This window comes from Serinus canaria, chromosome 3 (assembly GCF_022539315.1).
Source record: "Serinus canaria isolate serCan28SL12 chromosome 3, serCan2020, whole genome shotgun sequence".
Classification (NCBI taxonomy): Eukaryota; Metazoa; Chordata; class Aves; order Passeriformes; family Fringillidae; genus Serinus; species Serinus canaria.
This window is the reverse complement of record NC_066316.1, coordinates 92778582-92800084: the sequence shown is the minus strand read 5'-3', so window position 1 is coordinate 92800084 and position 21503 is coordinate 92778582. Positions and strand designations below refer to the sequence as shown.

Below are 21503 nucleotides of genomic sequence, written 5' to 3'. Positions count from 1 at the left end.
CACAGGATATTTGTAATGAATTATTCATCCATTTCTACTACATAATACAAAGGGAGTTATGCATTCGTAAACAAATATTTCTGTCCTAAATGATTTCACACCTGGGATGTTGGCAAAGAAGGGACATTTTTCTCTCCCTGGTGGCCCGCTGGCTCTGTAAGCCCTGGGTGGGTGCGTACCTGACACACAACATTTACCTGCCCATAAAGAGAGTGACAGCTGCAGAGATGAGAGGAAGATGATGATGATGATTGAGATGAGATGAGATGATGAGATGAGATGAGATGAGATGAGATGAGATGAGATGAGATGAGATGAGATGAGATGAGATGAGATGAGATGAGATGAGATGAGATGAGATGAGATGAGATGAGATGAGAGACCAACTGCTTAGCCACACCTTCCTTCCTCAATGTGTGTCTTCACTGGATTCTCCCTTTTCACAAGCATAAACTGTGGAACCTTTTAAATGTATTTCTATAATGAGCAGATTAAATGATGTCCTCTCAACTTCCTCAAGAAGAAAGTTAGCATACCCTACATCCCCATTCATCATTGCCTGCTTAGGTTCTGTTGGGAGTGGGACAATTTTTGGCACAACCAGTGTGGTGGAGATGCTTCCAGTGTGGAGGCAAATGACTGCAGCTCTCTGTCAGAGTGCTGGGCACATAGGCAACTGTCTTCCCAGGGGAATTTGCCCTGGCAAAAGCAATGCAGCCACATAGACATCAGCAAAGATGGCTAATGCAATCCCAGCTTTCACTGCTGAGCCCAGTTGCCACCTTTCATTGTGCAACTTCACTTGTTTTTCCACCTATTTATAATGTCGTTTCTCTTCATAAGAGAGCAGACACCAGCATATTGAGATGCCTTGTCTCAAACTCAGCCAGAGTGGGGGTTCTTAAACCACCACCTTGTCCCAGGAACAGGAATCACTGTTTGGCCCATCCCTGCCCCATGGGAAATCTGGGTGCTAGTGATTGTGGGCACAGGCAGTCAATGTTTGCAGTGTTTGTAACAGATCCAAAACAGAGCTCAGCCAGGCAGAAAAGAGACAGCACCCTGATTTGAAAAATTCCCAATCTGGAGGTTATGTAAAGAGGGAGAGTGTCTGCCTGTTACTATGGCAACAGGTTTAAAAGGGATCTTGTCACCAGGCTGCTATTTCTTCCTGTACCCCACAGGAAAATCAGGATGAGTCCTCCTCCATCTCAGTAGGTTGAACTGAACAGAAAAGTTCACCATACAATGGCAAAGCAGCAAGAGGCAGCGCCAAGGGTGTACACCTAAGCAGATAATGATGAACTCTGAAAAGTAAAATAATTCTTTTGGGTCAGACCATGGCTAAAACTAAAATTTTTGGTGAATCAAAAACCTGTAAAAAACTTTTTCTGAAGCAAACATAAATTCAAATAATTTTCTTTAGTTCTGATAATTTAAAAGCTGAATTAATGTTCAAAAAAAAAAATAAATATAAAGATAATTTTGAAATAGAATGGTATTTTAAATTGAGCAGTCATTGTTCTATGGTAATAATCAAGGCTTTTGGGGATTAACCATTACATTATTTCTTTCCCAGAAGAGCACTCTGTAAAAGAGGTGAAATCTTTAAAACATATCCATGTTTTAAATAAATAGTAACAGGCAATTTAGAGGGAATATACAATACAAATTTTTCCTTGGATACATGAGCATTAGTTCTTACAGTCCCCTTAGTATTGGATGGAGTGGAAAATTTCCTCTGTGACATATCATAAAAAGTGGACAAATTCAGAAGAATTCCAGAAACACTGAGGAAAAAAATCAGGGAATGGGATCATAAATACCAGCATTAGTTTTTTGTCTGATTTTTTATTTAAGAATTAATGACAAATATTTCTTAGTAGAAAAGAAACCCTGGACATTTGGTAGTTCCATCCAGCTGAACAGCTGGTCCAAGTGTTTTGATCCTTGGGATTAAATTTTGGCAATTATGCTATCCCAGGCAGTATTTCAAAAAAACAGTTTCACCCTTCCATGCCATTGTCTTTCTGACTGGGAACACTTGCAGGTTTCTAACACATTTATTCCAATCCAGCACAAATTGTGCATTCTGCAAAATGCAGCCTTGATTAGAGATGATCTACCTCAAGTAACACAGGTGTCATTGGTAAAATGACCAAGAACTTCCTCAGCAAATGTTTGCAACTAATCCTGGCCCCATGAAATTAATGGGAGATTTGTTGCTGCAATCAGCATGACAAGGATTTCCCGTGTACTTCCAGAGCTGTGCACAGATTTCTGTGTGTGTCTTTGCGTTGAACCCTGCAATTACTTTGGTTGCCTTTAATTGCTGAGAAAATAGTGGCAGTTTTATGACCACAAGGGAAATGGATTGTCTCATGACCTAATAACTGCAAGCAGCAAAATTTTATCCTTTAGGAAAGAGAATCCATAAAGCCAGGCACAATAAGGAACAAAAGAAGTTAACTGGTGTTGGGCTAGCATTTGTGCTGTGCATTTGGAAGCATTGTTACCAATTGTTCAATGATATTCACACAGTGAAGTCCCAGTTGACTCCATAGAGCTGGATTTTTCCAGAAAATAAGCTGACATGTTAGCTATTTTAGGTCAGTCTAGTTCTGCTACATTATATTTTTTCCAGAACTTCATTGATCATACAGATTCTGTGAAAAAATATTAGTTGTAAATAATTTTGTGGACTTACCTGTGTCACAGATAAAAGGTGAATAATGGCAACATATTTCAAACTTGAAAAGCACTGTGAAGGCCTGTGTGCTGCATACTTGTTGGTATCAAGACATCACACATCTCAAACCAATGGAAATTTATTTTGCACCACCCTGAGGACTCCCTGTATTGCTCCACTCCATATCTTGGAGCTTTATACAAATCCCATATTGCCTCTCAGGGATTTCTGTCCTGTTATTTTTCATGGCATGGGCACAACATTGTGACTTACATCCTCTCCATACAGTCCAAGGGCTGATTTTTCTACCCAGAAGATGTGAGATGTCTTCATTCCTCAGTAACTGTTTCCACATTTCTTCATTTTCTCATAGAGTATGCCCTATTCTCCACGCCCGGCAGTCAGTGATGTAACCTGGCTTTAGCTTGTCCCTGGTCAGAGCTTTCCCCAGTTATCACAATTTTGTACTTTCCTTCTTCCCAGTACATTGTGCTTTGAATCCCCCACCAGCCTGTTCACCACCTCCAAGGTTCCATTCTTGCTCATCCACTATTATTTTGCACTCCTTTTTGTTATATATCCTTTTCTCTTATCATGCTTATTTAACTCAGAAATAAATGCCTTAAGATGTTGGACTGTCAGTCTACTAATCTTTATTTGAAAGATGGATTGACATGGAAAACTGTTGGGCTGAACAATAGGATTTGGTGCTATCAAATATTTGTTCCACATGCAGACACTGGTGTAACAGTGCTAAAAAACTGACTAGTGAATAAATTGCAGCATTCCACATGGTCCTTACTTCTCCCTTTGGGTTTTCTGACTTTGCTCCAATTTGGTATGTTCTGGACTCTGATGTTGTTCTAAGAATACAATTTGAATGTCCATTTTTATTTAACATGGGAGTTATAAAAACCATCTTACCCATGGTCATTATTTGGTTCCACTGAACTAGCTTTGGCTGTCAAAAATTTCCTGTGGTTTAGAAGTATCCATGTGTCTCGGATCACCTAAACTTATGCATTTTTGATGTAGGTTTCTGCACTGGAGCTTGTCAGGCATAGTTTTTGCCATAGTCAGCAGGGACAAATATGTACATGAAGGGTAGTATTCATCTGTCATTTTTGGACACACAGTTCAGACTTCAGAAGAATCATGCCAGTTTCTCACTCAAAAAATAAAAGCACAACCAGACTGTGTATTTGTAAGGATCTTTGGCTGGTGTTGTTCCTGAAATCATACCTACACATCAGTTCCTATTTCCCTAGTATGAAACTGTGATGGCAACTGCTGAGCTGTATGGGCTGGACATACCCTCCAGCTCTGTTTACACTGCTAGTGGCCACAGCCATACCAGCCTGCCAACAGTGCACAGGATTCTGAATAGAGCAGTATTTGTTTTTCAGGTTTATGTGTCAGAACAAACCAAGCATCCACATAAAACCCATGTGCTGTTTGACAGCTTTGGGTATTCTGGTGCTTGGCTTTAGGTCCTCAGAACCTTTGGCTGTGCAGAGACACTGAGGGCATAAAGTACCTTGTTGCAACAGTGCTACAAGAATCAATAAACCATGTCTCTGAGGGGATGCCACTCAGTGTTCAATATTTCAAGTAAGCAGCCCGAGTAGGTATGTAGGAATTCACAGAAAGGTCAATACACTGCATGAAGAGCACACACATCACCAAAAATACAAGTCATCTTCTAAATCTGGAAGATGGTCATTCAGTCTTTGCAATTTTATGTAAATTTTATACCAGATGTTATGCTACATAAATAGGTTGGCAATCTCATGAGACCATGGCAGAAGCTTAAGGCACTTGCATTTCCAGGACTTCTTCCTGGCCAATTAGTCACTCTTCCCAATCCCTGTAAATATTCATTTTCAAGGCCAGTAGAGAACAGAGAAAAATACTGTAACAAGTTAATGAGGAAACAGTACTCATATAATACTACTTAATGCAGACCTTGTACAGACATTTTTCCAGCTAAAACATTTAATTATGCATTTTCATGTTTAATGTCTACTTAGTCAATTAATATGCCCATTTCCCCAATATTTCATTTTTTATTAGTTATAGGTTAAGCTGTGAAGATATATTTTTCATAATGCATTTCAACACTGATTCAACTGTGTGAAACAGCAAGATGCAGCAATCTGTTTTTGTCTACTACCTCTTTTTGAAAGCTGGATTAGGTATCTTTTTAGCAGTGCTTTTTCCTGGTTATACTAAGCAGAAGAACAATTCCTTCTCCAAGGAAAACAACACAGATGCTTCAGATGGGAAAGCAGTTTACTGAGACTTATACAGTTAAATCAATTAAAATTAACTTCACAATAGAAAGAGAAGTAAGAAAAAAATCAGGCATCATTTAGTAGTTCCAGAGAGTATTATCACACCCTGAAAGCTTGCTTCTAATATACAACATACAAAAGATTTGTGGAGGCAAGCACTTCTTTTGAATGTCAGAGAAGTTTCTGTGTTTTTCTATTGATGCTCTTTAGCCAAGTGCAGTGTTCCAAGGACTCTAGAAATGCACAGCTCTTATGTTTCATTACTTAGAGGGTTTCAGCCTTCTAACCCAGAACATTAATAGCAATTCTAATTCACCATTTTAAATATTACGCTTGGTCCTTGAACTTATTTTTCTTTCCTTGATACTGACCAGCTCAAGGAAAAATCTTGGATGATCTAAAAATAGTGGCCAGACCCCAAATGCAGGCAAACCAACATCTGCTTGGAGCAAGAGAACAACTCTCAGAAAGTCCAGAACTGAAAACAGGAGAAAAAAAAAAGCAGGACACAACATGGCACAAGAGGGGAAAATTTGAAAGAGATAGGAAGGGATGCAGAAATCCTTCCATCTGCTGAGGTTAAAGGTTGGCATATCTGTACAGTAGTCTCTGAAAAAGAAGAGCTTTAAGGGATTTTCAGGGTTTTGGAATTACTGGATTCTCTGACATAACAGCTCTTGTCTTGTTCTAGGTCCAACCCCAGTCTTTAAATATTATCTGACTATCCATTGAAGTTACTTGGAGGATTCCATTCTGCTCTGATGAAATCTTAAAAAAGGCTCTCATATAATATATTTTTCTCTGTTCCTATTCCTTTATCTCTTTGTCTGCTTTAGGTTATGTTTATTTGTTCTTCTGTGTCCCTTTAGCTCTTTAGTTCTGATGGTGGCATTTTATGTTTTTAGAGTGATTGCCTAGAGCAAACATAAGAGCTGCTGTAAAAAAAAAAAAAAAAAACAAACTTCAAGTTATAGACTAAAACTTCAGTCCAATTTGTCATTATCTGATCTATCAAATATGAAAGTATTTAATTATACCAAAAATATTAAATTTCTTTTGAAAGGATTGAGAAAAAAATTGTTGTAGCTTTATGAATTTTTATTAATCAGCTGTGTTGTGATCATTGACCACAGAAATACTTTTAGCCCCTTGCAAATTCTTGAAAAGCATGTTAGCTTAATTGAGTTTTAAGCTAGGACATTTTTCTTGGCAGGGTAAGAGCTAGCTCATGGGCAATTACACTGCTCTGGTACCACACGGTAATTCATTCAGCCACAGCTCCATGGTTTCTTCAAGCACTTCAGTCTCCTGAAAAAAGTTGACTGAATAGTACAAAGCACAAATTACTCGATGAATTTTTATATTGTATTTCAAAATTCTGAAGATTTTTCAAAATATTTGTATGAAAAACCAGTTGTATCTGGGATAAAGAACAAGTCTGATATCCTAGATTGACAGACCTAATTAGAGTGATACATTTAAATGATGCACATGTAAGTAATTTGGGAGTTTATCTAGTTTTAGTTACTCTCTATGACAGAGTTAAGAAGGGGCAATTACTTCTGGAAAACATCTACTTCTTAATTCATGTTTTAATTATTTTGATTACGCTTAATAAATGCCTATAGCAGTTTCTAGCTACTGTGTTTCAAACAAAAATAATTCAGACATTCCATAAAATGCTAGATGAAAGCATGCTATGTGAAAGCACCATACAGAAAATGGTATTTTTATATAGTTGCAAAATGAGCTGGAATCACAGGGAGCCATGAGGGACAGAAAAGCTGTTGTTAGATTATCCATTGCAGTGCAGTCAAATCATCACTTCTCATATTCCTAGGGATGTAACAGGAGAAAAATATTTGAAGCCTTCTGGATTATGTTTGATGTTACATGAGGCCTAAACAAATCACCAGGGACTAGCAATTCTGTGCTCAAGAACTCCTTTAACATTACTTTCTTATTCTCCTTCTTTCATTCTGGATTTCTGCTGTGCCCTTAATTTTTTTTTTTTTTTTCTAAATACACTGGTGAGGCATAGTACAAGTTCTATTCATTCATAGAGGGGCAAGATTGTGATGAAAAGGCTTGGTGTTGACTGTCATCAGGTTGTTAGAGTGACAGAAGAGCTTTCTTCCACCTCCCTCTGGCTCACACCTCTCAGAACATTAATATCAGAAAATCCACAAGCACTTTGGAAAATATTTCCTATACTGCAACTTCCTATGTCTGTAAAAGGAGAACACTACCTTCCTTGGGTTGGAAGGCACCTTTAAAGGTCATCTAAGCCAAGCTCCCTGTAGTAGGCAGGGACATCTTTGATGAGATTAACCTCTTCCAGTGTTTTACCACCCTCACTGTAAAAAAACTTCTTCAGTCTATCAAATCTCATGGGTTTGTAAGAGCTACAGTAGTAATCTCTGTCAGGTGCTTTGGGAGCCCTTTATGGGAAGTACAGACAAAGTGAATTCAGCACATTCAGCACATGGTCCATTATAATTCCCCTGATAATGTTTGGTAATATCCTGGGTAAAGTACCACTAATTACAGGACTACTTTATGTGGCTGAATTCCAAAGCACTGTCATAATTTACTGCCATGTCTGTATATAATCAAAATTACGTCATTTCAGAGAAACAGTTATATTTCCTTCCTGTAACTACATTTATGCAAGGTATTATAACCTAAGTAGGACAACAGACTGGGCAATCAGATGTAACAAGATTTTATTTTAATATAATAATAGCCAAGAATTAAGTAAAAGAAACAGACAGGAAAACAAAATAGAAGCAGAAAAGGATACATGCACAGACCCATCAGTTTGATGCCATGATAAAGTATGGAGGTGACATTTATCCATCTTTGACTTTAGTGTGGCATCATTATGCCTTGGCTGAAGAATACTTCATTGTTTATTAGTTTAATGCTGAATTCATTTTAAAACGTTGTGTGCAACTCTGTTGAAATTACCGTGTAATAAAATTATCAAAACATCTCCCACAGTAGGAAATACACAGCATTTACATTAAGTTATCATGATATAACCCATATTAGTTTAATAAATTAAGAGAGATATGAGTATTAATCTGTTTCATGACCATATTCAGGCATTGAGTTTTCACCAGCAGTGGAAATATGACTTAGGAGAGCTTTGCCATATGGTTAGAAACCCTTCCAAGTGCTGTCAATTACTGTGTTAATTCTACAGCCTGGTTTCAAGTGTCCAGTTAATAAATATTCTCTAGCTTCCATTTTGGTTGAGACCTGCAATTTCCTTCTATCAACCACCTGTGCAAGATTATTTAGATTCTTAGAACAAATTTGCAGAAAGGCTGTGCTAAGTGGGTTGTATAAACACTTACACATCTGTCTTATCCTCTAAAGGATTATCTTGCATCTTATCTCTTTGTCCGCTATTGAAATGTTTCTTAAATAAGCTGAAATTGACGAGGGAAATTGAATGGGAAAATCAAATTGAAGTATTTCTGGGGTTGTTTTTAATTTTTTGTTTGTAACATTCAACAGCTGCAAGAAATTGCATGAGAGAAAAAAAATCAAAGGCTTAAGTATCAAAATCTTTGCTTACAAGCTACTCTTATTTAGCAATCATGGTTGCATAATAACCACAACTTGGAGCACATGATTCATAGGAACAAGTAATCAAGTATAGAAAACCCCATGGCTTGTTCCTAAACATATTTGTGGGCTTTTCTAGGAATAACTTAGAGTGATTAAGTAAATATTTTGTAGCGTGGTCATACAAAGCTTTTATTGATAAATTCTGTAGCAATACAAAAAATTAGCTTCATTTCAGCACGTTCATTTTTTTTATTTTTGCTGTTTATTATTTATATTTATGAATAGTGAACTTGAGATCATGAAGCTGAGATTCATTGAAGAACATGAAGTTCAATTTATGGTACAAAAATGAGAGAATGGATACATATAATATATCCAACAGTGAAACCACCAAAATAGAAACTAGACCCACATAACTTAAATGATTAGTCACAAAGCTTGACATATGAGCTATATATACTAAACAATAAACTGAATACTTGAATGTATCCATTAAATTTGAGTAAATTTACACAATTAATAGCTTCATAACATCTAGAATTGCTAGCCCACAATTTTACGAAGAGAAAGGAGGTTGTATTCTCCCCATAATTTACTCATAGTGAACAGTTTTAATTAGTTTTTAAATAGTGGAAAAAATTTCATGAATGGCGAGACTTTTCACCAAGGTCATAGAGAAAAAATGTTTAGTTTTTCAATATACTTAGAATTTTCAAGTTAATCTTTTAATCAGACACATAACACAGGTTTTATGTGTTCTCATGACAGACCAGCAGTACTCATGGTCGCCTTCTCAGCACTTCAATGAAGAAAGATACTCTCCTGCTCCGAGGAATATGAAAGGATTATCTGGTAGTCGCAATCAACCACAGTTATGTTCAGCTCATACTTGTGGCTTAGCATCCCCTGAAGATTGTGAACATACCCACGACCTTATCCACCATGGGCAGGAGCCAAGGCCGTCGTATCTTCTCAGCCCCACGGAGAGTTGCCCGCTGGACCACCACCGTTGCTCGCCCCGCAGCTCCATCCATTCTGAGTGCATGATGATGCCCATGGTAATGGGCGATCACATGTCAAGTAGCACTTTCCCCAGAATGCACTACAGCTCACATTACGACTCCAGAGACGACTGCGCCATGTCTCACGGTAACCCTAAGATTAACCGTATTCCTGCAAATCTTTTGGACCAGTTTGAGAAACAGCTTCCTCTTCACCGGGATGGGTTTCATACTTTACAGTACCAGAGGACCTCAACAGCTGCGGAACAGCGCAGTGAGAGCCCGGGCAGGATTCGCCATCTCGTTCATTCCGTCCAGAAACTTTTTACTAAATCTCATTCTCTGGAAGGATCGTCCAAGGGCAATGTTAATGGAACAAAGGGAGACAGTCGAGGGGACGATCATCATCACGGGCACCATTCCAAGCATAGCAAAAGGAGTAAAAGTAAGGAGCGAAAACCAGAAGGCAAGCATAAATCTGGAATGAGTAGCTGGTGGAGCTCTGATGATAACTTGGACAGCGATAGCACTTACCGAACACCTAGTGTGGTAAATAGGCACCATGCAGATCATATATCCCATTGCTATCCTGAGGCACTCCAGGGGCATTTTGGGGATCTCTCATTGAAGACTTCCAAAAGTAACAATGATGTGAAGTGTTCGGCTTGTGAAGGGCTTCCAATGACCCCTGACAGTAAATACATGAAAAGGAGTTCTTGGTCCACACTTACAGTAAGTCAGGCTAAAGAAGCTTATCGCAAATCATCACTGAACTTAGATAAGCCTCTGGTTCATCAGGAAATCAAACCTTCTTTGAGGCCGTGCCATTACCTTCAGGTAAGAGGAAGATTTTCTTGATATTTTTAATGGAAAGAGCATGCAGTATATGCCATAGTCATCGTAAAAAATATACAAAGGTACCTCTCAAAGAATTTCTGTATGGCTCTCCTAATGCAGATATAAGATATTCCATTAAAGTGAGAAATCTCTGGCTTTTGTCTTTGTTTATAGACCACAGATTAAAAGCTATAAAACAGGTGTGATATAAATTTGTTTCAGGTCAGTAGATGTGTTTTCATCTTTGGAATTCATACCGAATACCCTGATGAAATATCACACTGAAAAGAGAGCAGTACTCTCAGCAGTCCGAGAGCTAGAAAGAGTGTTTCAAATACATCCATGAATGGGTGATTTTAAAAAGAGGCTGTGGGGAATCCTATTTTTGTGTTCTTTTATTCCTTCTCTCCATGTTTTTGTAAGTAACAGATGAATGGATTTACTGGTGTACCAAATTGCTTTGTTGTGGTGATGATCACTCACATATTTCTTTTTTAAGACTGGATCACCCAGGATCATTTTGAACTGAGCCTCTTCTGAAGCCATACTATAACAACATCTGTGTTAAAAGATGCATGGGTACCTCAGGGAGAGAGATATTTCAGCCTGGGCCTCAGACTGGTTTTGATGGTGTTCTGCACATGTGCTCCCTTGCAACAACAAAGAAGCTCCCCCTTACTCCTACTTTTAAATTTTAATACCTCCTGCTTGATGATATTTGCCACTCCAAAGTCATGCTAACGTAACTATTTACCATGCTGCAAAATTATCTGGATCATAAAGTGACATAGGCTTAAAGAATACTTTCCAAAATACTATTTTTAGACATTTGTATAATTTACCTGGCCTACGTCCAGCACAGTCCCCTCACGAGTGACATAAGCACATCGGATTATACAGAGAACTCTAGTGAGTACAGAGCAGAAAGGAGAGAGTTCCTCAGAGGATAACTTCTTCAGCTAGCTTTGTCACCAGAAAAAAAATGTAGTATACAAATATTCCTTTAATAATTTATACTAAGTATAGCCTGAAAAGCCCACATTGTTCTGAGTACGTTCTCTTCTATTTTTTTTTAAGGAACTCCTCTTTCTCCAGAACTTCACCAATTCTCACATTAACATGGGGAAATCTCTAGTCCAGATCTATGAATTATGAGATTTTCAGTTTCTCTGGGCCCTGCAGAAATGACTGTACTTCTGTGCAGAACTCTCTCCTCTCAGAGCTATAGGTATCCAATAGTGATGAGTCACACTGGAAGAGTCAGACCTTTTCAAATGCATATGCCGACATCCAGGATCAATCTTCCCTACTGAAACTGGGAAAGTTTCTGATTGCAGAGAAAGGAAAATAAATTGCAGCCCTTGGAGCATTACCATGCAAATTGATTCCAATCTAGACTGACAGCTGTGGTATTTTATCACATCCAAGTACATTCTCATGTATGTAAAATAGACTGCACTTCCCTGGAAGTTTTTGATCTAACTCAACGAGCCAGAGCTGGAAGTGCGTCATGTGCAGAGACTTCCATTCTGTCTATGTTCTAAAACCATGCATACAGCTGTGACATTACAGAGAACTTTAGATATGATTAGATTTTTCCTTCCCATTACATACTTCTACCCTGAAAACTCTGGTTCCTCTATACTCTTTTGGGTTTAGTGCTTTCCTTCTGAATCACATTTTATTGTTTATTCTTCCCCATTCCCCCACTCCTACATCTCATTTGTCTGTGCAAAAGATATCAATTTTTAATTTTCATTTGCCTTCTCCTTACTCCTAACTTTTATCAGCATCCTCAAGTGAATGTGAAAGACTGAGCTCACAAACTAACTTGGTTATCACTAAGCTTTAGTGATAACCAAGATCAAGCCCAGTGACAGGCCTAGGGGTTAGAAAAGCACACTTTTTTACAGCCATTTTTCATGCTTTTGTGAATTAGGATTGCTGCAGAAAGGAATTTTCATTCAGTAGTTAGGAAGGCTTATCCAGCTTAAAATCTAGGAGATGTGAATTCAAATTTTTTGCTGCACAGAGACTTTGTGGTCTTTGTTTTTATGACCTTTTAAAAATGGGACAGTACCCATTCCTATTTACAGGGATCCTATAATGGAAATGTGTTACTACTCAAGTGCTCAGTTACTACCACAAGGAATCTATACTTGTGTCCAAAGCAGTAATACATGGAATTCTATAACATAAATATACTCATTATAAAATATTAAAATAAAACATATGTCTCATCATATCAGAATATGCCATTCAGAACATAGGTACCCTTCAGACTGAGTGACTGACTTATTCACTGCCCAAGGTCAGCAATCAAATTGAGGGGATTCCATTCTGCCAATGTCATAACTAAATGTTTGGTTTTGAAACTTCTGCTTTGAGGGATGTGTGGCTGTCATGAGTAATCATTAAGATCAGAAATATGTCCCATTATTACCTCTGCCAGGAACTTTCTCTCTGACCCAGGAAATGTAATTTTTTAATCTCTGAACACTTCATTAGCTTTATCTGCAAAACTGAGGGGGGATATTTAACTTTTCTTATGGCAGTGTAAGCAGCATCACTGAATAATGATTGGATAAAAATAATCATTAGGTTCAGAAACTGAGAAAAGTAGAGAAACATGTCAGAATCCCTACCCAGGAGATTTTACTGCCTTGCTCAAAAGTGGATGGCAATGAGAATTCAAAGGATTATGAAGCTGATGTGCAGCAGCAGCAGATTTCCCTGAGGTGCACAAGTGAACAGATTAGCATAAAGCCCCAAGGCCTTTCACAGGGTCTCTGTTTTTAAAGTGGCTTTAAATGCATTTGCCCTGACTGATGTTAGCTATACATTTTCAATTCTTTTTAAAATAAAAAAGAAGGACTGTGAGATTACAGTCCTTCAATGAATACACAAATATGTGAGCATACCTCTGAATAACAAAAAATGAATTTCTATATTTATATAATATTATTATTTTTTATTTGTTCTTGTACCTTTTTTCTACTTTTGTTCTACTACCTAGTTATATGAGGTTTCTCAGTAGAAACCTCAGTTTTCTATCTATTGATTTTCTTCCTATTATTTTTTTCAGTATCTGCATTAAATATTTCTACTTCTGTTTTCCACTGAGGCTTTTGATATGCAGAATCTCAAAATGAATGACCATGGCAGTCTTAGACCTGTGCTTGAGACTTTGTTTACTGCCTTATGTTCCTGAGCTTCCACTCTGTCTTCTGTCATAATTACTGAGCTTCTTTTCCTTCAAACTGAAACTCTGAAGAGTGAGTACAGGAATTCTCTTTCTAAGAAGGAAGCTACTAGCAAATTAACAAATGCCTGGGAAAAGGAGATAAGACAAGGGATTTTGAAGTTGTCTGCTCTTTATATGCTTCAGTCATGTCCTAGAGTTGAAAGCAAGTATTTCTTTAACCTGATAAATCTCCAAGCTTAATCTCTAGCTCCTCTTTTAGGGTTTTGCATTTCCTTCTCCACACAGAGTCCTTGCAGCTAAGGCATCTCCTTGCACTGGGATTGTGGTGCTGTGAGTCAGAGGTGATTCAGTCAACATGCCTTTTTCAAGCATGGGTGGTCATCTAGTCCTAAAGTGGATGGTTTGAGAGAACTAAATTAGTTGAAATAAAGCTGTATAAAATAGTGATTATTTTTATCATTTAAAACCCAGATCAGATTTGCTTCACACCTTCTACAGTGGAAGTGATGGGAACACACAGGAACAAGGGAGAGGGGAAGAGTGAGAAGCTCAATTGGGAGGGCTGTATTGTCAATTGGTTGACCAATTTTCACCTCAAGAGCAGAGGGCTACCATTTGTAACTGTGCTTTAACAGCATTTATCACACCATATCTTGTGAATATTTTATCAGACCATATCTTGAGATGCAGTTATTATGTATGGGCCTTTAATTTCTATTTTGAATGCAGACAAATTGAGCATTCCAGTGCATTTCTGGGCATCAAACACTTTGCCACCTCAGTCAGCAGTAAAACAGCCCAAGTAGAGCACACATGCAATAATGCACACTTTTGTATAGTTTTAGCCATAGTGGCTGCTACTGTTTTCCAAGTCATTTTAATTTTAACTTTAATATAAAATATGTTAAGAAGAAGATAAATGAGCTGTGAGATCTCCTCTGTCTTCATCAGCTGTTTTGGCTAATTAGGGTTCACATGTGTACAGTGCAATGACTTTGATTAATTCCACTCTGATATGAGTACTAGCAAGGAGCAAAGATTTTAAACAGAAAGAAAAATTGATATGAACTAGATAACTGTGCTGAAAGGATGTGCACAAAAGAGTCACTTACGACTTCCAAAACTGAAATAACTTTGAATGCTAGTTACAGAAAAATAATTCCTACAAAGGAGCCAAAAGATAGGCAAGGGCATCACAGTTACCATGACTGTAGTTCTGGAGCACAGTGCTATGTGTCACTGATTAATATTCCTTCCTCATTCAACAGCCTCCAAAGCAGCAAGCAGTTGGGGTAAACATACCACAAGGTACAGTGAGTGAGTCAGCACTAAAAAAGGAAATAGCATGTTGTTCTAAAAATGGCTTCAACCCACTCCTGTCTTCCTAGTGCATTTAAGTACGAGCGTCATCGTTACAGCAGAGGCGCTGCTAGGCATGTGGATAATAATGTCAGCTGTGTACTCTACAGAATGAAAGAAAAGCACAGTTGGTCTCTTGTAGAAAGAAAAAGAAAAAAGCAGCTGTTTCAACAAGGCTCTTTGCTGGTTTAAGTTAAGGCTACATGGAGAAAACCTTTGAGGACAAGTTAATGGATAAACAGGCCTTAAGCCCTCAGTTACATTTTCTCAGGAACTCTGCTGGTGGCAGTACAGATTCCCACAAATGAAACCACTTCCCTTGTGAGGCACACGACTGCTTTGTACTCTCTCTCTAGTTTGCAAGGAGGGATTTGAACTCAGTGCACTTTTCCCAGCACTTCATCTTTGTGAAACTAGATTGCATGTGCTTGCTTGACATAAAACCCGTGCACGAGCTACAGAAACTACATCCAATCCTCTACCAGTGAGTGCACACTGTGGAGCTAGCCAGAGCTAGCAGAGTTCTGATACTCACATCCAAATCACTCTCACCCACACTGCCTTCACAATGATTTATGACCAGCCACCACTGAAGAATTAACTGGGTTGTTTCCACAGCAGGAAAAGCTAGTATAGACAGTAGGGTAGCAGGGCAGTCTGCATCCTAGATCAGCATGGACAAATGCTGTACCATTTGGTTTTCTACAGGCTGAGACATCCCTGTCTCACCACCCCTACACCCTCCCAGTCAGCAGTGGGGATGTGCAAGACAAACAGGTAGTGCCCAAACAATAGGGAAATGAAGGGACAGTTTTTTGCCCTATGGTCATTTCACAGTGTTAATGTCAGCCTGCAACATCTTGTGGAGCATTCAATAAAAAGGAGTAATAAATCTTACACTTCCCTGTATTTACACTTCCCTGATGGTTTTGTGTATCACAAATCCTAAAATGCTTAAATACCCACCCCAAGGGGGAAATACATTCAATCAATGATATTGTAAAGCAAACCTCTGACCTAGCAGCTGTCTTCAATCACTGGTATCTTGAATTACTCTGTTAATCAGTGATACAGGGCTCTGCTTCCATGCCCATGTACTAGGATCCTCATATTAGATGAAATGAATGACTGAAACTTTTTTCCAAACAAGAGGAGAAAGATTTCAGAGTTAGTATTTTCTTAAAGCTGCCAGAACATGTCCCTATTACTGTGGAAATGTCAAAGCTATGAGTAGAAAAGGGAGGCCGTGATCCCACTGCCCTTTAATCAGGGGGAGTTGTCCTCCTTTATGATGTTAGAAATGTGTTGCCAAATTGTTTCTCAGTGTTCACTCCACTGAATCTGAAGGCTGACCTTTGCAGCTGTTACTCAGAGGTGTCACTGGTTCTGAAGAAGTTTTCATGCAGGAGTAACTCACTGTTATATGCACTCAGGCCATCTGTCGAAGGAGACTGCACGTGGGGCTGCAGGCTTGCTGCCCAGGGCAGAGCCAGCTCCTCTCTAGAGCAGTCCATGCCATTCCTCCTGCAAGAATTTGACTGTTAAAATGGTGAAGTATTCACAAATGTTGCTTTGTTTTTTGGTTTTGTTTTTTTTTCTGAGTCTGGCCATCTTACAATGCTGTGCTTATTGTTTGTTTTTTAAAGTAGAACTGCAAAAGTGTTGAAATAGCTCATTGTCCATATGGACAAGGTTCCTGGTACTTTGGTAGGGAAACACCTTTTTGAAAAGTATGCAGAAAATTAGGCATTACACAATAGATAGGAGGAAAATACTCATTTTGCTCTGGAAGTTAGATAATTGCAGTCATCTGGACTTGACCATTCAAAACATTATATCAATCTTTAGTAAAAATAAAAAAAAAATTGATGAGAGGCAAATACAGCTGTTAAACAGCCTTTAAACTATTTATGCTTTAAAGACATCCTGTCTTTCCAGTAGTAGATCTGTAAAAAACTAAGAAAAAAATATTTAATTTCTTGCATCATTAAGTAAGATGCTGTTTACCACAGGCCCCTTTCTGAGTCAGCCCTGCATATGTTGCCTTTCAGGTTCATCCTTAGGTTCAACCTTATAATGGCCCTGCAGCCTAGAGACCTTGCTCCTCAGTCTCTGTTGGGAGCACCTCTCCTTTTCTTCTTTTTAGGGACATTTTTTTTCTCTTACTTTACACTCCTGTAACCTTGAATAATCCGCGGGGTCTTGCCCAGCTCAGAAAAACTCATAGTCAGCTTCATGTTGTGGTTCCCTGGGCCTCATCTGCTGCCTGTCAGTCAGGCAGCCCAGTTAGCAGGTGTATTCCAGGCTCCCTTTCACCTGTAGTAAGAGACAGGCTGCAATTCTGTTTAGGTCTTTGGCCTTTTGATGCTTGGTTTTAGCAGAATATGCCTTTAATTCAATTTATAGAAAAAAATTTAAAGGAAAATGCAACTATGAGTTGGCCCAGAAAGACAAAGACATAGGAAAACAAACTCTGGCTGCAAACTCCCTTCCTTGGCAGAAAAGCTGCTTGTGGCCCTCATGCAAAGTTCCAAGTTGTGATCTTTGATGTTTCTGTGAATTTCCTTTAGTACAATAATTGCTACCTTATGCTACATCTATTCTATCAAATTACATGCTGTCAGGATGGTTTCCTTGGCACTGCATTCTGATCCTCAGTACTGTTACGTGGCTCAGCAGGTCTCAGGCATTTTTTTTCTTCCAAGCTAGCCAGTTTTTTCCTGAACTCCCTCCTGAACACTCTTGGCTCAGTACCAAGCACAGGCCAGGGTGTGTTCCTGGTAGCCACACTTTTTCAGAGGTAAAGATTGCTCCACATCCTGGGGCTGAAGTGCTGCAAGGCAGAGACCCCCAGGCAGGACAGTGGGTCTTTAGTGAGCTGTGTTTGCCCAGCCCCGAGGCAGTCACCAAACCATTTGCATCCTCCTCTCTCCCAAATTCTTTCGGGTGTGCAGCAGCACAGTGAGTTAGAGCAACTCACCATCTCAGCTGAACACTTACCTTTATTCTCCTTATTGCTGTTGTTAGGGTTATTTTCAGGTAGCATTCTAGGTCATATGACCATTACTAGCATTGCTTGAAAAGCTGAATATTGCTTCAGGAAAACCTGCCCCACTGAAGTTAATGGTAATATAATTTTAAAGTGGCTTGAGCTGACCACAAAGTAATGTCCTTGATCACATACCAGAGGAAATACACAGCCAATTGAAACACAGGTTTCTTGGTTGAAACTCTGCTGGTTTTGTCTCTTAGATTGAGAGATTATAAACAAGTTCTGATGTAAGTAGAGGCCAAGCCCTCCCTTCAGTCCAAGTTCACCTTGTAATAAAGCTCTGGCACAAGATCTCAGTGAGCTTAGCAGCTAAAATCACCCACGGGGTGGAAAAGCCCATGACTGCCATCTGACTGCACCTTGCTCCACCATGTCAAAACAGCAGTCCTGAGGGTCCCAGAGAGACCCAACCACACAGCAGAGGATTTCCAGGTGACTGAACTGCAAGGATCTGTGCCATCAATAAGAGCACAGATGGTAATGGGGCAGGAATTTGGCCCACTTTCATCCAAATAGTATAAACCAAGCCACAAAGTCCTCACACCAGTTACATCATTTAGCCATCCTGGAATTATAATTCAAATAATTGCTGGAGAATCAGTTGGGAAGCATAGTGCTGGTTCTTTTTTGTTGTTGTTGCTTGTTTTGGTTTTTGCTTTTTTTGTTTGTTATTTTTTAATTTTGTTTTTAATCACTTGTGAGATATGAGTTATAAAACATGATTAAACTGAAAAGAGCACAGTTCTTCAGAAAACACAGAAGCAATTTTAGTACACTGGACAGAAATCTTTCCTTCAAGGATTCCTTAGTGCAGTTTGCTTGGAACTCCACATGAGAGAATAAAATCAGGCAGTAAATAATGCTGACAATGATTTCCCTTTTTGAACATATCCCAGCTGGAATAGTATGTTTGTGGTCTGCATGGGTGTCCAGATTATTAACAAATCCCAAATTCCTGAAGTCAAGTTGTTTCCAACCCAATGTAAAGCATATATTTTTTGGGATCTACATTATTTCCTTCCTCTCTCTGTAACACTATGGCTGTTCAGAGCAAAGCCTGGAGAGAATGGCTAGAAAGATTACTCTTGTTTTCTCAAATTAGCTCCTGCCTTGATGGACAGTATCAACACACCTTGGGAATGCTGCAAGAACTCTCTGTGCTTCTGAGCTGTCAAGAAGTTCAAGGAGTCGAGGGTGGCATGTGAAAATTAAAGCTAATTATGAAGAATGACATTGTTAGTGGTGAGGAGGAGTCTCTGGTAGGTTTTGTAGAGACTTTTCAATGACTTCATTGCATAATTCACATTCCTTGCACAATGAATCAGCACATTAAAAAAAAAAAAAAAAAGCCACACAGAAGAAACTAGTCCAAAATGTGCACCGAGAATTGTGGTGAGTTGTAGACACAAGATTAGTTATTGAGGAAACAAACTTCTCTTTTCAGATACTGCACTCTTCTTTCCTGCAAAAATCCCGTGCAACAGGGTCTAGAGTCCACAGACAGTAAACAGGGAATGTCTTTGTGCCATTAACCTCAGAAAAATATTCTTGTCTTTGCTTGGTGTTCCTTCTTGAGTGAAATTGTTGAAAACACAGAGGTCCAGCTCCCATCTCCCACTGCAGCATCAAGGAAGCTTTCTGCTACTGCAAAAAATCATCTCTGTCTGCTCTGCAAGATTGTCATTTACTTTCATCTACTTGTATCTGTCCACAAAGGCTGTTTTTCTGAGGCTCTTCAAGACATGATCTAGGAGAAAACCTCTTACCTGCATTTCAGATTGTGTCATCTTCTTGACCAGGCTGAGAAAGCATAAAATTACAAAAATTATGTGTCTCATATGAAACAGAATGTTTCATATCTTATCCTTCTTCACATCATGCAGAGTCTAATTTAATGTACAGACAGCTTCTACTGCTAGTAATATGTGAAAGTTGTATTACTAAAGTAAGATTTAGGTAAAAATCAATATTTCCATTAATTTTATATCTGCACGCTAATTAAATTTCACAGAACTCCTATGATGTAGGTAATCCTCACTTTAACCTTTGGGAATGAGAATTATGAAAAAGTGATAGTCATCTCCCTCAGCTGAAGCCCTTTATTTAGAAGAGTTTCATTTTAGATAGTAAAGTAATCAGCAGTTTTAAGCAGATCAGCAGTTTAGCTGTGGAACAACTTTAAAATTCTGGGAGCTGTGAGCAAATGCCATAGAAGAGGATGGAACAACGGGAGCAGGTTTATTTTGAAATAATGGCTGTTGCCATTTTGACTGTTTTAGCTAAACCCTAAACAGAAATAAACTAAAAAAAAAAAAATCAAATTAACAGTTGTCAAAGTCCAAAAGAATGAACATGTCATTGATTCTTCCAGTTCTGTCATCAGTATTGCCTAGATACAAGATTAGATGTTCACACTTCTAGAATTAGTTTTAGGGGGCCTAGTTTGCCTATTTCTCATAAGGTATAAGAAAAAGCTTTTTCCCCCTCAGTGTAGTCAAACATTTGATCAGGTTGTCTAGGGAGGTTGTGGAGTCTCAATCTTTTGAAATATTCTAAACCCAGTTGGACATTGTCAAATTATCACTGAATATCCTGGGTTGGTAGGGATGCACAAGGATCACTGAGTCCATCTCCTGGCCCTGCACAGCACCATTCCCAAGAGTCACACCATGTGTCCAAGGGCACTGTCCAAATGCTCCTTGAGCTCTGTCAGGCTTGGTGCTGTGACCACTTCCCTGCAGAGTTCCAGTGCCCAAACACCCTCTGAATGAAGATATATCCTTTCCCTGATATCCAGCCTAAACCTTCCCTGACACAACTTCAGGCCATTCCCTTGGCTCCTGTCAATGATCACCACAGAGCAGAGATCAGGGTCTGCCCTCCCCTTCCCCTCACAAGGAGCTGTAACTGCAGTCAGGTCTCCCCTCAGTCCCCTCCAGGCTGAACAGACCTCATCCCCTCCTCATACAGCTTCCCCTGAAGGTCTTTCACCATCTTTGTAGCAGTTCTGGGCAATTTTCTGTACCTGACCCTACTTCAAGCAGAAGACTGGACTAGAGACCTCCAGAGTCCCTTCCAGCCTCAGTAATTCCATGATTTCTAGTTTTTTTCTGTAGTTTTGTTAAGTCCATCCCTGTTTTCCTTGACAGCATGCTGGTTTTTTCTTCCTGATAATCAGGGGACAGACTTACAGCTGAAGTCCAGTTAAAGGTCCAAAATCCTTCTTCTGTCAGGTCTGGTCTGAGCACAATCAGTGCACCCAGCAGGAAGAATAGAAACATAGAATCATTTAGATTGGAAATTATCTTTAAGGCACCGAGTCCAGCTGTTAACTCAGCACTGCCCAGTGCACCACTTAACCATGTCCCTAGGCACCACATCTGCACATCTTTTACATACATCCAGGCATGGTGACTCAGCTGCTCACCTGGGCCATTTTAATCAAAACACATCACAGTGTAAAACCTAGAAAATAATAAAGGAAGAA

General features: G+C 39.0%; 1 protein-coding gene across 1 annotated transcript in view; it reads left to right on the top strand.

Moving 5' to 3' along the window:
• The first annotated feature begins 9383 nt into the window (after positions 1-9383).
• Positions 9384-21503, top strand: part of DLGAP2 (DLG associated protein 2) — an 81954-nt gene continuing 69834 nt past the window's right edge. The window contains exon 1 of the mRNA XM_050972296.1: positions 9384-10400. Coding sequence (XP_050828253.1) covers positions 9399-10400 — 1002 coding nt within the window. The 5' untranslated portion in view covers positions 9384-9398. The remainder of the gene's footprint in view (positions 10401-21503) is intronic.